This window comes from Arachis ipaensis, chromosome B6, assembly GCF_059453495.1.
Source record: "Arachis ipaensis isolate K30076 ecotype BB chromosome B6, ASM5945349v1, whole genome shotgun sequence".
Classification (NCBI taxonomy): Eukaryota; Viridiplantae; Streptophyta; class Magnoliopsida; order Fabales; family Fabaceae; genus Arachis; species Arachis ipaensis.
In genome coordinates this window covers 113,951,812-113,967,920 of record NC_142441.1, presented here as the reverse complement: position 1 = coordinate 113,967,920, position 16,109 = coordinate 113,951,812, and the positions used below count along the sequence as shown (strand labels likewise).

The 16,109-nt window shown below is 37.2% G+C and overlaps 2 protein-coding genes and 1 pseudogene across 5 annotated transcripts; 2 read left to right on the top strand and 1 right to left on the bottom strand.

The window, feature by feature from the left end:
- Window positions 1–504: 504 nt before the first annotated feature.
- Window positions 505–1,593, bottom strand: PSRP5 (plastid-specific 50S ribosomal protein 5). Its single transcript, XM_088491416.1, has 2 exons — window positions 1,375–1,593; window positions 505–1,253 (listed from the first exon to the last, which is right to left on the bottom strand). Exons 1-2 carry the CDS (start codon window positions 1,451–1,453, stop codon window positions 898–900), a joined length of 435 nt encoding a protein of 144 aa, XP_088347542.1. The 5' UTR covers window positions 1,454–1,593; the 3' UTR covers window positions 505–897.
- Window positions 1,594–2,997: 1,404 nt separating this feature from the next.
- Window positions 2,998–4,029, top strand: LOC107647131 (putative LRR receptor-like serine/threonine-protein kinase At3g47570 pseudogene; annotated as a pseudogene).
- Window positions 4,030–12,817: 8,788 nt separating this feature from the next.
- LOC107604709 (protein ROOT PRIMORDIUM DEFECTIVE 1) lies at window positions 12,818–16,091 on the top strand. Of its 4 annotated transcripts, none has more exons than XM_016306356.3 (4): window positions 12,818–13,052; window positions 13,718–15,208; window positions 15,379–15,503; window positions 15,630–16,091. In XM_016306356.3, exon 2 carries the CDS (start codon window positions 13,827–13,829, stop codon window positions 15,078–15,080), a length of 1,254 nt encoding a protein of 417 aa, XP_016161842.1. In that variant the 5' UTR covers window positions 12,818–13,052; window positions 13,718–13,826; the 3' UTR covers window positions 15,081–15,208; window positions 15,379–15,503; window positions 15,630–16,091. The 4 variants fall into 4 exon arrangements, with proteins under 4 accessions (XP_016161842.1, XP_016161845.1, XP_016161843.1 ...); XM_016306359.3 differs by having other exon boundaries at window positions 12,821–13,052; window positions 13,718–15,187; XM_016306357.3 differs by having other exon boundaries at window positions 12,821–13,052; window positions 15,666–15,993.
- Window positions 16,092–16,109: the final 18 nt, after the last annotated feature.

Sequence of the window (16,109 nt, the reverse complement as noted above, 5' to 3'; positions counted from 1 at the left end):
TTGGAAAGTCAGAGACTAAATCAGTACAACTTGCCAATTTCAGAGACTAAATCAGTACAACTTGCTAATTTGAGAGACCAAAGCGGAGTTTAACTCGAGATAACATACCGAGTGATTGTTGAACAACTCGCTAGAGGCGGCTCCTAAAGCAACAAGCAGTCTTCAGGGGGGAATGGATCCTCTCCAGTGAGAAAAAAACTGGATGGTATCCAGTATTCAATCTAACCATTCATCGTTCTCTCTCTCTTATTTATTTCTGGTCCCACTCATAGAATCAAAGGTGATAGATCACACTGTATTCTATCAATTGTTAAAAAAACTGGAGAGAATTCTTTTCCTCTTCAGGGCATACAAACAATGCCAAATTATGAAATTTTCTGATGTTTTATATTCATAATATTAGCGCATTTCTCGAATGCCATTCATTCTTCCTCACTTCTAATATCAAAGCATAAAAATCTTTCTCATTTCACACCAGTGATACCCAAACTATTCTCCGATAAATGATAGAATTTGATCCTTATTTCTTTCAATGACTTGTTTTCTTTGCTACAAATGCAAACAGCCTATATAAAAAACACTGCAAAATGGGATGAATTTAACACAAATACACCACCATTTATCACATAAACACACATGATAGCACCACACCACCCCATTCCGAATGAAACACCCTATTTCCTACAACCAACAGGCAACAGGTGAGTGCTCTGCAACGTTAAGCTATAAAAAGCAATCTCGGTTAACAAAAACTCTTTTAAATAACACATAACAACAAATGCCAGAACTACAAAATACAATTATAATGAGAATCAGGTTCAGATTCAGATTCAGGACTAAAAAACCTGCAAAAAAGCACAATTGTATGCATTACATAGTGCTTCTTCTTCTTCTTCTTCAGACATTCTTCAACTTCTTCATCTTGGAAGGTGGCCATCTACCCTTCTTCCTCAGCCTCCGCTTCCTGACGAGCCGCTTCCTCCTCAACCTTATCTTCTTCGCCATCTTCATCCTCAGCCTCTGCTCTTCCTTCTCCTTCAGCTTCGATTCCAGGGGAAGCTTATCCACAGCGGCGCTCTCTTTCTTCTCTCCCTCCGGTGGAGGAGGGGACCCCCCTTCGGCAGGAGAAGCACCATCGGCGGCTGCCGCAGCCACCACCATGCTCCTCCTCTTAGAGGGTGTTGTTCGAATTGGAACAAAGTTCAAACACTTGGTGGGCACACCAACAGGGGGCTTAAGTTGCACTCTGAAAACTGAGCACAGAAAAATATCACAGGCATTATTAACAAATGTTTTCGGAGAAATTAATAATAGAAAGAAAAAATTGGAACATTTGGAGAAATTAAGGAAAAGTGGGGGAAGAGGGTGACTTACCAGGAGTGACGAGGGAAGAAGAGGGAATGGGTGAATGGAGAGAGGGGAGGGTGAGGGAATTGAAGCACAGAAGTGCCATTATTTTTATGGTTTTCCTTTTGGAGTGTGGAATTTGTTTCAGAAATTTGTATAGTGTTGTTGGTGCGGGGCAAAGAAGGATTGGAGTTGGGTTGCGGATAAGGCCACATAGACATGGTCCTCCTCTCGCTCACCAAGTCACCCTTTCTCCCTTGCTTTGGTAACTAACTATTTGTCTACCAATCTTGTCCCTGACCATTTCCATGAATGACGACGGGCTTCTCACGAAAAAATACTTTCTCTCATTTTTTGTCTTCTATTTTTGGAGGTAAGCATCAAAGTAGTCTCTGAAATTACCCTCGAGGCTCAAAGTAATCCCTGAACTTAAAAATTTGTCGAGATCGTCCCTGAAGTTGATCTCCGGTACTCATGGTGGTCCTTCCGGTGAATTTCGTCCAGCTGGCAACCGGAAAGCTGACCTGGTGTCGTTGGTGACACGTTAGCAGCGCAACGGCTAGCTGACGTGGCGCAGTAAACATTTTGGACTCAATTTGGTCCCTAATTTTAGGTTAAAAACCTAACCCCCAATTGACTCTCCTCTCCTTTCTTCTCCATCGCACTCTCTTCAATATTTGAGTCTTGGCAACAACCGTCTGCAGGGAACCATCATTAGCAAAATCTGCAAAATCAAGCAGCTGAGTGAGTTGTACATAACTGAGAACAAGCTAATTTTCGGAGAGGTTCCAACTTGCTTTGGTAATCTTACTTCTCTAAGAAAATTTTACTTGAACTCCAACAAACTCAGTAAGGTGCCTTCTTCTCTTTGGAGCCTCAGAGACATTCTTGAGGTGAACTTGTCTGACAATGCTTTAATTCTGTCTCTTCCAATTGAAATTGGGAACTTAAAGGTTGTGACTTTCTTGGATCTATCAAAGAATATGATCTCAGGAAGCATTCCTGGGGCCATTTCTAGATTGCAAAATTTGCAAATTTTCAACTTATCACAAAATAAATTGGTAGGGGTATTCCTGATTCACTTGGCAGTTTGATAAGTTTGACAGATTTGGACTTATCTCAAAACAACTTGTTTGGCTTGATTCCAAGATCACTGGAGTCACTTCATTATCTTAAATTCATCAATCTTTCTCATAATAGTTTGAAAGGAGAGATTCCGAGTGGTAGACCTTTCAAAAATTTCACTGCTCAATCTTTCATGTTTAATAAAGCACTTTGTGAAAATGCCAGATTACAAGTCCCAGCATGCAGTAAAGTAAAGAAGAAAGGTCAAATGCAAACATATTCTTCATCAAATGCATATTGCCTATAATGGTTTCAATCATTCTGGTTGTTTTCTGTGTGTTTTTTCTTGTCAGGCGTTGAAGAAAGAATGGTGGTGATACTAATGAAGGAACATTATCAGCATTACCAGCAGCCAGAATGATTTCGTACTATGAACTATCACAGGCAACTAATGGATTTGATGAGAGTAATTTGCTTGGTAGGGGCAGTTTTGGCTCTATGTTCAAAGGTTTACTTTCAAATGGGATGCTGGTTGCTGTCAAAGTGTTTAACTTGGACTTAGAATTAGGATCAAAGAACTTCAGTGTAGAATGCGAAGCAATGCTCAATCTGCGCCATCGAAATCTCATGAAGATCATAGGTTGTTGTTCAAGTATAGATTACAAGCTTTTAGTGATGGAGTTCATGCCTAATGGGAGCCTTGAGAGATGGTTGTATTCTCATAATCATTGTTTGGACTTCTTGCAAAGGCTAAATATAATGATAAATGTGGCATCTGCATTGGAGTATCTGCATCATGGATCTTCACCTATAGTGGTTTATTGTGATGTCAAACCTTGTAATGTCTTATTGGATGAAGACATGGTTGGCCATGTCAGTGACTTTGGCATTGCCAAATTGCTTGGCGAGGGACAATCCAAAGAATATACCAAGACCATGGCTACAGTTGGCTACATTGCACCGGGTAAGTTATGCTACACCAGATTATAATTTCCCTTTTAACTTTGGTCATTTGATTATAACCATATGCTTGATTAGTAATAATTTGTAATCAAAGTTGAACTACAATGCTTCTTTAACTTTTTCTGTAGTAATTTTCATTAGTTCAGAAATTCACTTTCTGTTGCGGTGGTGGTATCTAAACATTTTGTTTCCAATTTTAGTGGCTTGTTGTCACATATACTTGTTCTATAAACAAATATTTTATTTAAAATAACGAGGGTAATTTGAGTTGCAGAGTTTGGATCCAAAGGGATTATCTCTACAAAGGGAGATGTATACAGTTTGGGGATAATGCTGATGGAAACATTCACAAGAAAGAAGCCAACAGATGACTTGTTTGTTGCAGGATTAAGCATGAAAGGTTGGATTAGTGAATCATTGTCACGAGCAATTGATCAAGTTGTGGATTCTAACTTTTTACAAGATGAAGGTCACCACCATGTTGATGACATAATAGCATCTACATCATCTATCTTGAAACCGGCCTTAAATTGTTGTGAGGATTTACCTGAAGAACGAATGAACATGACAGATATTGCTGCATCACTAAACAAAGTTAAGGCCAAGTTTTTTGAAGCTAGTGATAAGAATGTGGTTCGGTTTTGTAGAAAATGAACCACTTTGTAATATGTTTAAATGTTTAGTACATTCCCTTTCTTTGCATTTGAATTTTGGCCTCAGTAGAGTCTATATTTTTCTACATTAGGAACATAAGATGTTGCAATAAACATTATCAAAAGAGATTCAGCAAATATAACTACAGAACATTTACAGTTATTAAGCTATGGGTGATTCAGGATTGATATATAAAGATTAAAGAATATAAAGGATGATCATGGCCATTTGCTAATTTATAATATATCAGTTGTAAGAAACATTCATTGTGTCACTTCAATACCAATTTTTGTAAACTAAGAAAAGCAAATCTGCGATGTTGAGCACTGTTGACATTTGACAAACTCAAGTAATAAAAAAAACCAAAAAAAGTGGTGCCAAAGTATAAAAATTAAAAATAAACAATCAGCATCATGCATATCTACAAAATTTAAAGTAATAGTAGTTCAATATTGATCAATAGTAGTATCATAATATCTTAACTTGCCTTACTCCATAATGCACATCTCGATGATTACAATGACCTGAGACACCATAGTTATCAAAAGTAATAATCTGGAGAGGCACAAAAACCAAAACAGTAAAAACAGGGGGCTCTAAAAGAGATAACTAGAACAGAAGGTATTAGTCACCCCAAAAGATTGCATATGGTGGCACAAATAAAAGCTTAACTTACATGCCTAAAAATGGCAACAATAATACAGAAGCACAAGCTTACCATATTAATGCAGTGGCTGGTTATTTGTGCGATAGAGAAGAAAGGAGAAGAGAGTCAATTGGGGTTAGGGTTTTTAACCTAAAATTAGGGACCAAATTGAGTCCAAAATGTTTACTAAGCCACGTCAGCTAGCCGTTGCGCTGCTAACGTGTCACCAACGACGCCAGGTCAGCTTTCCAGTTGCGCCAGCTGGACGAAATTCACCGGAAGGACCACTATGAGTACCGGAGATCAACTTCAGGGACGATTTCGACAAATTTTTAAGTTCAGGGATTACTTTGAGCCTCGAGGATAACTTTAGGGACTACTTTGATGCTTACCTCTCTATTTTTGTGATACAATAGAGCGCTTTTTTTTTTGTTTTTGTGTTGGTCAAATCTAAAAAGAAAATACTAAACTATCATCCAACATCATAATTATCAGAACCGATGATCGAACCGATTAAGTTATTGAGTCATTAGTTCAACCGAAAAATCATCAGTTAAATTGATTGATCCAATTCTATGTAAATAAAAAACAAAATATAGTCAAAAATTTAAAATACATATTTTTACTAACATTTTAAAAATATTTAGCTATTCTAAAACAATATAAAACAGGAACAATAAGTATTTTGTTAATTTTACTCTATCATAAATATTTTTATTTTATTTTTATATTAAAATAATTATTATTTTCGAATTTAATAATTTATTAATTAGTTTATGTCTATTATACTATTATATACTACAATTATTCATTAAAAAAATATTAATAGATATTATATAATTATAAAAATAAAAAATAAGTGAGTTTATAATTAAAATAAAAATAAATTAAATAGAAATAAATTATTTGCTAAAAGATATCTATATGTATTTTAATTTGCACATATATTAATAACAAACAAGATAGCCTGGTGATTATGACCAAGGTTCTGAAAATCGGTTCGAACCACCGGTCGAATCAATTGAACCGTGAACCGGTATAAGAAACGAATTGCATATATCAAAACCGAAAAATTTAGAAACCGTCGTTGGACCATCGAACCAGTAAAGAATCGGTCGGTCGAACTGAACCGGGACTCGACCGGTCTTCTGGAATTTGCTCAAAATGGCGTCGTTGGTTAGAGGAACCCTAACCATTAACCAAAATGCGCAGCACCCTCTTGGCCTCTCCTCTCTCACAGCCTCACTCAGCCACTATCCTCCTTCCTCTCATTGAGCTCCCTCACTCCCTCACTTTCCTTTTTCTGGCCTCTGAACGAACACACTGAAGAACGCAGAGAAGAGAACTCGAAGGCAGCTTGGAGGAAGCCCCGAAGCAGCCCTCTCTCGTCGCCGTTCCTCAAAGTCCAGCCACCGCCACCATCCGCATTGCTACAGCTTCGGCGCAACATCACCCTTGTTCGCCGCGCATCCGCCTCTTTTTTGGCCAAGCTTCTGCCTCTGTTTTTTGGCCAACCCTTGTTCTGCCCTTTTTGGCCAACCCTTGTTCGAGCTGCTTAGCCCTCTGTTCAGTCCTCTACGCCGCGTGTTCGAGCCTCTGTTCCGCCGCCTTTCAGCCACCGTTCAGCCATTGTTCAGTCTCCGTTCAACCATTTCCGTCGTATTTTAAAGCTCCTCCCTCTCCTGTACTGTTTGAATTTCAGAACTTCTCCATCCTAGGGTGATTTTTTTTACCTTCTTCTTGTTCTTTCTTGTATTAATTATTCAGTTATTGTTTTATTTGATTGTTGTTTTCATGATTAGTATGTTTTCTAGTTCTTATTTTGTTGTTGGTTTGCTGTAGTTTAAAATTTTAATTGTTCTTGTTATTTTGATTTTCAGTTTTAATTGATCTTATTAACTTGTTAATTTGATAAATTATTATTTTGGTGTTGTTCTTTACCTTTTAATTGTTATATTGTGTTTTGCTGTTGTTGATTTAATAAATTGTTCATTAAGTGGAAGATGAAAACATGCCATGTTAAAAATGCTCCTGCCATGTTAAACCTGCCATGTTAAAACTGTTCCTATTGGTTTAGTATGGCTCAATCCCTGCTTCCAAAGAGATTCTACCACCATGCTTAGACATTCTCTCTAAGGTTGGCCCTGTGATGATTAAGGATATAAATCTTGTGACCCACTTTAGGAATTAACTTTTTAGTTTCTTTTTTAAATTTGATATTGAAATTTTATTTGTTGATGCTAGTCGTAGTAATCTGTATGCCTTTGATCCCATGACCTTTGTATTGTTGCATATTGGTAGATAGAACTTTTTAGTTTCTTTTTTAAATTGGATATCAAAATTTTGTTTATTGATGTGTGGATATATTCTTTCATATTCCTCACTAAGTCGTAGTGATCTGTATGCTTTTGATCCCATAGCCTTTGTATTGTTGCATATTGGTAGATAGAAGGTATCAAATTTTGTGACATATGGTAGTAACTAATAAGTAGAGTAGTTTATTCTTTTCTTTTCTATTATAGATATGTTGAATAGAACAATGTATATACTTTTGAAAACTACATTGTTTCTTTTGAACCAAAATTTGGGTGATTACTCTTTTCTAAATATGCAAGCAATTCTATCTAGTTGGCCATGAATGCTTTCATTTTCTTTCTAGTATTAGTTCGTGAATGACTTTGTTTTGCAAATAAAACAGTTGTGAAGTTACTGTGAAACAGTGGCATGGAATAGTCTCTCGCTCTTTCTCTAATTTATTTTCTATTTTTTCCTTTGGAAAATAACATATTACCAGGTATTTTCTTTGATTGGAATGTAGAAGATAGCACATCTTTTTATGGTTTTATTTTTTATTGTAACAAATTTTGAATAATTTTTTGTTAGTTAATCTATTTGGGACATGGAACATAGACACTCTAACAGAAAAGTCCATGGAGGTGGTGGACACCATGACAAGGAGGAAGATTAACATTATGTGCCTACAAGAAACAAAATGGGTTGGTGCGAAGGCTAGGGAGTTGGATACTTCTTACTTCAAACTTTGGTATACAGGAAATGTGAAGAATAGGAATGGGGTTGGAATAATTGTGGATAAGCAGTGGAAGAATGACGTAGTGGATGTCAAGAGGGTGGGAGATCGGATCATCTCTATCAAACTTGTGGTGGAGAGAGGTGCTTTCCATGGGATTAGCGCCTATGCACCGCAAGTGGGTTCGGACGAACAACACAAGATAAGGTTTTGGGAGGATCTAGAGAGTTTAGTTCAAGACATACCTTTGGGAGATAAGATTTTCTTAGGAGGAGATTTAAATGGCCATGTTGGTAGAGAAGTGACTGGATATGGGAGTATTCACGGAGGCCATGGTTTCGGGGTGATCAATGCCGAGGGTAAAACTATTTTGGACTTTTCCTTAACCTTTGATCTTCTCATTGCAAATACATGTTTTAAAAAGAGAGACGAACATCTTATAACCTATAAGAGTGGCATGACAAGCTCTCAAATCGACTTCTTCCTGTTGAGGAGAGTCGACCAGAAATTTTACATTAATTGTAAAATTATCCTGGGAGAGAGTTTGACAACACAACATAGGGTGCTCGTCATGGATTTCCGCGTTGGGCAAAAGTTGAGGAAAAGACATTATACGAAGAACCCAAGGACGAGGTGGTGGCGGATGAAAGGTGAGGAACAAAGAAGCTTCCTAAGACGGGTAGGAGAAGAGGCAAAGTGGGATGGAAATGGAAGTGCGAAAGAGATGTGGAGGAAAATGGCAGAAGTTATTAGAAGAACAGCAAAAAAAAGCTTTGGTGAATCTAAAGGAATAGGAACAAGAGACAAGGAGTCCTGGTGGTGGAATGCCAGTGTACAAGAAAAGATAAAGATAAAAAGGGAGTGCTTTAAAGAGTGGTCTTTATGCCTCAACGCAGATAACTAGAAAAAATATAAGGCAGCTAAGAAAGAGACAAAAGTGGCTGTAAGTGAAGCAAGAACAAGAGCATATGAGGGTCTCTACCAGTCTTTGGATACAAAAGAAGGAGAAAAAAGTATATATAGAATCGCAAAGAGCCGTGAAAGAAGAACGAGAGATTTGGATCAGGTTAAGTGCATAAAAGATAAGGATGGAGAGGTGTTGGCTCAAGAGGAGGAGATTAAGGAAAGGTGGAAGAGCTACTTCTACGAGTTATTTAATGAGGGACAGAAGACTCTTCCGAGCCTTGGTCGATTATGCACAAGGGAAGAAGATCAAAACTTTGGCTACTATCGAAGAATTCGAGACTTCGAGGTAAAAGAGGCTCTAAAGCAGATGAAAAATGGTAGGGCAGTAGGACCTGATAATATCCCGATTGAGGTTTGGAAGGGTCTTGGAGAAAAAAGGCATCAATTAGTTAACCAAGCTTTTTAATGAGATTTTAAGGTCAAAGAAGATGTCTGATGAATGAAGAAAGAGCACCTTGGTACCTATCTACAAGAATAAGGGGGATATACAAAGTTACGAAAACTATAGAGGGATCAAGCTTATGAGTCATACCATGAAGTTATGGGAAAGGGTGATAGAACGGAGGTTGAGAAAAGAGACACAAGTAACAGAGAACCAATTTGGATTCATGCTAGGCAGATCTACCACTGAAGCGGTATACCTTTTAAGAAGGATGATGGAGAGGTATCGTAGTAATAAAAGGGATCTACATATGGTGTTTATTGATTTGGAAAAAGCGTATGATAGGGTACCAAGGGAGGTCTTATGGAAGGTTTTAGAAAAGAGGAGGGTAAGGATCGCATATATTCGTGCAATTAAAGACATGTATGATGGGGCCACAACTAGTGCGAAGACTCAAGGTGGTGTGACAGAGGAATTTTTTATTGGTATAGGATTACACCAGGGATCATCCTTAAGTCCATACCTTTTTCATATTAGTCTTGGAAGTACTCACAAAGCACATCCAAGAGCCTGTGCCATGGTGCATGCTTTTTGCCGATGATATCGTCCTTATGGGAGAGTCAAGGGAAGACCTAAATAAGAAGTTGGAATTATGGAGAGAAGCTTTAGAAGTGTATGGTCTGCGTATAAGTCGTAGCAAGACGGAATATATGGAATGTAAGTTCAGTCCGAGAAGGGAAAACCCTAATATAGAGGTGAAGATTGGAGAAAATACCCTACAAAAAGTTAAAAGTTTTAGGTATCTTGGGTGCATCATACAGGATAATGGAGAGATTGAACAGGATGTAAATCATAGGATCCAAGCAGGGTGGTCAAAATGGCGGAGTGCGTCTGGTTTTATATGCGACAAAAAAGTGCCTTTAAAACTTAAAGGTAAATTCTATTGCACCGCTATAAGACCGGCTATGCTTTATGGTACGGAGTGTTGGGCGGCTAAAGGGGAGCACGAACATAAGCTGAGTGTGGCAGAGATGAAGATGTTGAGATGGATGAGTGGTCATACGTGATTGGATAAAATAAGGAATGAAGATATAAGGGAGAGAGTTGGAGTAGCACCCATTGTGGAAAAGATGGTGGAATCGCGTCTTAGGTGGTTTGGACATGTGATAAGAAGACCAATAGAACATCCAGTCAGGAGGGTGGATGAGATGGAAGATGGACAAGGGGCGAAAGGCAGAGGAAGACCTAAGAAGACCATCCATGAGGTGGTCAAACGAGATCTACATGTAAATGGTCTCTCTGTAGACATGACACATGACAGAGCACAATGGCGTCGTTTGATTCATGTAGCCGACCCCATTTAGTGGGACAAGGCTTTGTTGTTGTTGTTGTTGTTGTTGTTGTTTTGTTAGTTAATCTGGGAACCTTGCTATTAGTTATTTTATTTATTATTTTATTATAAAACGGGTATTTCAGTTGAACCACTATTGAATCGGTTGGACCAATAAACTAGTAAATTAGTAATTAGAGCGGTTTAATGACCGGTTCGATTTTCAGAACCTTGGTTATTACAATTTCTCTCGTTGAGTAGGGGGTTTGAACTCCATCTCTTTCATTGTGAGGAAATTTTGAAATTCAAGCGGTTCAGTCGGACTGGTTTTTATTGGTTCTTTGTCTTATACGGTCTAATTATCGGACCGGACCAATATAGGATCCGGTTCATTGGTTTTTTGGTCGAACTGGCCGGTCCGGTCCATTTTTAATAACTATGTGTTACACATGTTACATACCTGAACTACTATCTTTACTTGCTGAGAAAAATGCACCACATTAGTTTCTGATCCATTTTTCAATAACAGCGTGATGACATGGATTGATGACGTGGGCTGTTAGTGACACGTGTCACTCCTGATTTGGCCACGTGTAATGGTATGATAATGTGTTGACCAGTGATACATGGCATGCTAATGTGGATGATTGTGCTACGTGTCACAATGCTATTTAGCCACGTGTCGCAACAATATTCGTCCATGTGTCATCTATTATGTCATCATTATAGATGTACCAAATTAGTCCCCTCACTTTACATTAAGTGACTCATTTTAGTCCCTGAAATTGAATGTCGTGTACCAAACTAGTCCCTTCACCAGTTTTTTCTCATTTTTTTAAAAATTTAAAATTTTCAATATCTTGGATGCACTAATTTCAATTTTATTTTTTCACGGATTTTGGATTATCTAAAGTTTGAATTTCACTTTAGAGAGTAAAGTGTGATCTCTCACCATTTATTTTATAGGTGGGACCAAGAATAAATATGAGAGAGAAACCATTCAAGGATAGAAGATTATATTTTACCTTCTAAAGTACAAATTTAAAATTTAGAGGATCCAAATTCTTTTTTTACATATCGTTTAAATACAAGTGTTTTTATAAAATTTTTTAAGATTTTAGTAATTTTTTTCTATAATAATTTAACATTAGTAAATTTTGTAATATATAAGTATGTTATTATAAAAAAAAGAATTATATGATTGATTAGACACATTTTTCATAAAAAAAATGTGTTTTTAACAAGAAATTAAGAATTAAAATATATATTTTTTTCGGTTCTTATAAAATACACGTTTCCATTGTGTGTAAAATGGCTAGACTGAAGGCACTTCAAGCGCCCTCACTACCATCTCCGACCTCTTCAATCTAGACAAAAGAGGTCGGAGATGGTAGTGGGGTGCTTGAAATATCTTTATGTCAACTCTAAGACGGCGGTTACGAGTACCCACAAGAGAAAAAATATTTTATAAAAAACACTTGTATTTAAAAAATATGTGAAAAATAGAATTGAAATTAATGGATTCAAAGATATTGAGAACTTTGAATTAATAGAAAAAAAAAGGAGAAAAAAAAAGTGAAGGGACTAATTTGGTGCACGACATTCAATTTCAAGGACTAAATGAGTCATTTAACGCAAAGTGAGGGACTAATGTGGTACATCTACAATGATGACATAATGGATGACACATAGACGAATACTGTTGCGACACGTGGCCAAATAGCACTGTGACACGTGACACAATTATCCACATTAGTATGCAATGTTTTACTGGTCAACACATCATCATACCATTACACGTGGCTAACGTGGCTAAATCATGGAGTGACACGTGTCACTAACATCCTAGGTCATCAAGCCATGTTATCACATTGTTAATGAAAAATAGGTCAGGGACTAACGTGGCGCATTTTTGTCAATCTCAGAGACGGACAATTTTAGTGCACGACGCCAATCTTAGGGACCATTTTGGGGTTTAACTCTATGTTAATGTTTATATTAGATTATAATTATGTTTTATAATTTTTATTTATAATTTATTTATTATTTTATTATAAAATGATTTTTTCAGTTAAACCACAGTTAAATCGATTGAACTAATAAACTAATAAATCAGTAAATAGAGTAGTTTGATGACAAGTCCGATTTTTAGAACTTTGATTTTAATACTTGATTATTGTTATTTGAACGGAAGCTCAATAATTGATTGATCTATTTTAATGTAGATTTAATATTTAATTGTTGCTTTTATTTAATTGTTTTAATGTAAGTTTAATGTAAATTGAAATTTTTTTATTAGTTATTTTTAAAAATTGATAATTGATTACTGTTACTATGTGCTAGTAAAGATATATATTTTTTATTATTATAAATTTAATATTTGTAAATTAACTATTTTATATTTGTATTTAAATAAAATTAAGTTAATCGGTTCAACTTGTCGAATCAATAATCTAGTAATTTGACTCGTCAAGGGTTTGGTTCTGAGAACTATGCAAAGGCACAGGCAGAAGCAGGCGGCATCTCTGCTCGCTCATTCACGTCGTCGTCAGCTCCTCGTCGCTTCTGGTTCACAGCGCCGGTGTCTGTCCTTCATCTTCTCATCCTTTCACCGTCCTCTGCTCGCCAGTCCCGTCGTCATCCCGCCTCTAATTGCTACTCGCTGTGAGTGGTGAGTTCCTACTTCCCTGTCTTCACTCCAGTGAGTTTAATCTTCAGCTCTTCTTTACATAATTAATTAATTTATTAATAGTAATTAGTTGATTTAGGTTTTTAAATTCTAGATAAGTAGAATTGGTTTAAGTGGCTGATTTATTAGTTTTAAAATTTAGGTTTTTAATCAGGTAGTTTATTAGACGATTTAGTAGTTAGTTTTAAAATTTATTATTTTAATTAGGTAGTTTATTGGCTGATTTTGTAGTTAGTTTTGAAATTTAGGTTTTTCATTTGTTTGTTAATTGGTAGATTTAGTAGTTAGTTTTGATTTAGGTCTAACATTGCGTTTCTAGTAATACTCTAGAATCCATTTCTTTATGCCTCATATTCAACTCTCGCCTTACAGTCCTTTTGGATAAGGATTTTGATTTTAATTACGCCTCAAATTCATTATACCTGTGTTGCTAATGATATTCACCATCATGTTTTAAGTTTTGGCTCTGTTCCAAATTCAGGTGTTTTGCTGTTGATAAAATTTTCATTGGCACCCCAACCTAATGTCTTTTGTGACTTTTTTTTATCAATCATTAACTATATCCTCAGTTTGGTATTTTAATTCTGAGTCTGGTGAAATATGATTGCAATTCTTATTTTCTCCCACATTCATTGGGATTTTCTTAGCTATGTTGGCGACACTCGAGGGAAGGCCATCACAAGCTAAGTTCCAAAAGTAAGAAGCATCATTGCAAGCCATTGTGCTATTTCAAATTCCATCGCTTAAATAAAGGACATGAACCTGTTGTCAAGCTTCTTTAGACACCAAAACTCTCACCCTTTCACCCATTTCCTCTTTCTCCAAAGAAGATGGAAGAAACCAACAATCTCTGCACAAACCCGTTTAGAAGACAAGGCTCGAGACACTCACCTCGATAACCTTGTATCCTGCATGTCCAAGCTCAGACTCATCCTTGGAATCCACACCTTCATGTCTTCCCGGAAGCGTGGAACCTTCGTTTCCCTGCAGCTCATGTCCCGCTGGAGGAACATCCTTGGACTCAACATCCCTATTGGCTCCTTCCTCCGCAAGTACCCACACATTTTCGAGGTGTTCCTTCACCCCGTAAGGAAGAACCCGTGTTGCAGGGTCACAAGGAAGATGAAGGAGCTGGTCCTAATGGAACGTGTTGTTGTGAGGAAAAATGAGTTGGAGGTTGTGAAGAGGGTGAAGCAGCTTCTTATGATGTCAGTGAATGGCACACTTCGTGTTCATGCTTTGAGGATGATTAAAAGGGAACTTGGTTTGCCTGATGATTTCCGAGACTCAATTTTGGGAAAGCATAGTGATGACTTCAGGTTGGTTGGCTTGGAGGTTGTGGAATTGGTTTGTGAAAATGGTGAATTTGGGGTTGTTGCTGAAGTTGAGAAATGGAGAGAAAAAGAATACACTGAAAAATGGTTGAGTGAGTTTGAGACCAAGTTTGCATTCCCAATTAACCTCCCAACAGGTTTCAAGATTGAGAAAGGATTTAGAGAGAGATTGAAGAATTGGCAGAGGCTTCCTTATGCTAAGCCTTATGAGAGCAAAGAGGCCATAAGGGTTAGAAACTCGGGCGGTATTGATCGGTATGAGAAGAGAGCTGTTGCTGTTCTTCACGAGCTTTTGAGCATGACTGTCGAGAAGATGGTTCATGTTGATCATTTGGTGCATTTTCGTAGGGATTTCGCAATCGAGGTTAATCTGCGCGAGTTGTTGCTGAAGCACCCTGGGATATTCTACATATCCACAAAGGGGAAAACTCAGACTGTTATTCTTAGGGAGGTATATAGGAAGGGGAGTTTGATTGAGCCTAATCCTGTTTACACTGCTCGGAGGAACATGTTGGAGCTTGTGTTGTTGCAGCATAGGAAGACAAAACAAATGGTAGATTTTGATGAACCGAGTAAAGGGGGTAACAGTGTGGTATGTAAAGCGGATGAAGGAGTTAAAAGAGAAGGAGATTGGGTGATTCCATTCTTGGAGAGTTGTGAGAAGAGGTCATTTTAATATTATGGACTATGGAGAAAGTTGCAGAGGCCATGTGAAAGAATTTTTTTGCATGATTAGTGATTTCATGATTAATGGACCAAAATCATTCAGGCGTGGATAAGGAGGTAGTTTCTTGCTGCAAAATGGTTAGTTTTTAGTTGTATCCTAATATAAACTTTTTATTCTGCTTTTGTTATTCTGTTTGTGTGCCTATGCACTTTAAATATCCTAATGCATCTAAAAGAGATTTTAAATATAAATGGTGTAAACTCATATGATTTATAAAAGGGCACTGTGGTGTTATATTTTCGTGTAGTTGACTGCCCCTAGTGGAAAAAGGTGGTTGCTGCTGCTGCTGAGCAATGTCCTTATGGGACACTGGGAAGAAACAACTTATTATCATGAATGCTTGGTCCAGGAGCCGACCCTTCTTGCCTGAAGGTATGAGCTTATTATTCAATGTCATGTTGTCTTTAGGTCAAACTAGATTCTTATGATTGATTCAATTTTTAAAAGAGATGTTTTTACTACCTATGCTGACCCAACTGATGACTCCAATACCGCAAGGCATGCTGCCACTTACAGTTGCGGTTGCTGTTGCAGTTGTTTTGGAAATGCTGAGAATTGCAGTAAAAGGCACATGAAACGACTGCAATTGCCGCCGTGATGCGACTACATAAAGCACTGCAATGCCATACAGTTAAAGTTCAGTTCAGTTCAGTACTTCAGTTACAAGACAGGTGAATTCTCACATTAAGTAGAGTAATATTGCTTCATGATAAAAAGTTTTATGATTTGACCAATGAGAGTGGCAACTTGGTGTAAATTTGACCAATTCAAAAATAATACCCCGCGTCACTTTTTCATTTTCTTCTGATGAAATATCAAAATACCACTTCATGATAGCAATGGCCATCAAAGGATTGTATAATATTGCTGCCAGTGCCTTGTGATGAGATTAATATTTCTGTATTTTTCAGCAGCCATAATTCTACTAGTCACGCGAGCTAACATCGCTTGATCTGTTTCTAACTTTCTCTTCTCGTG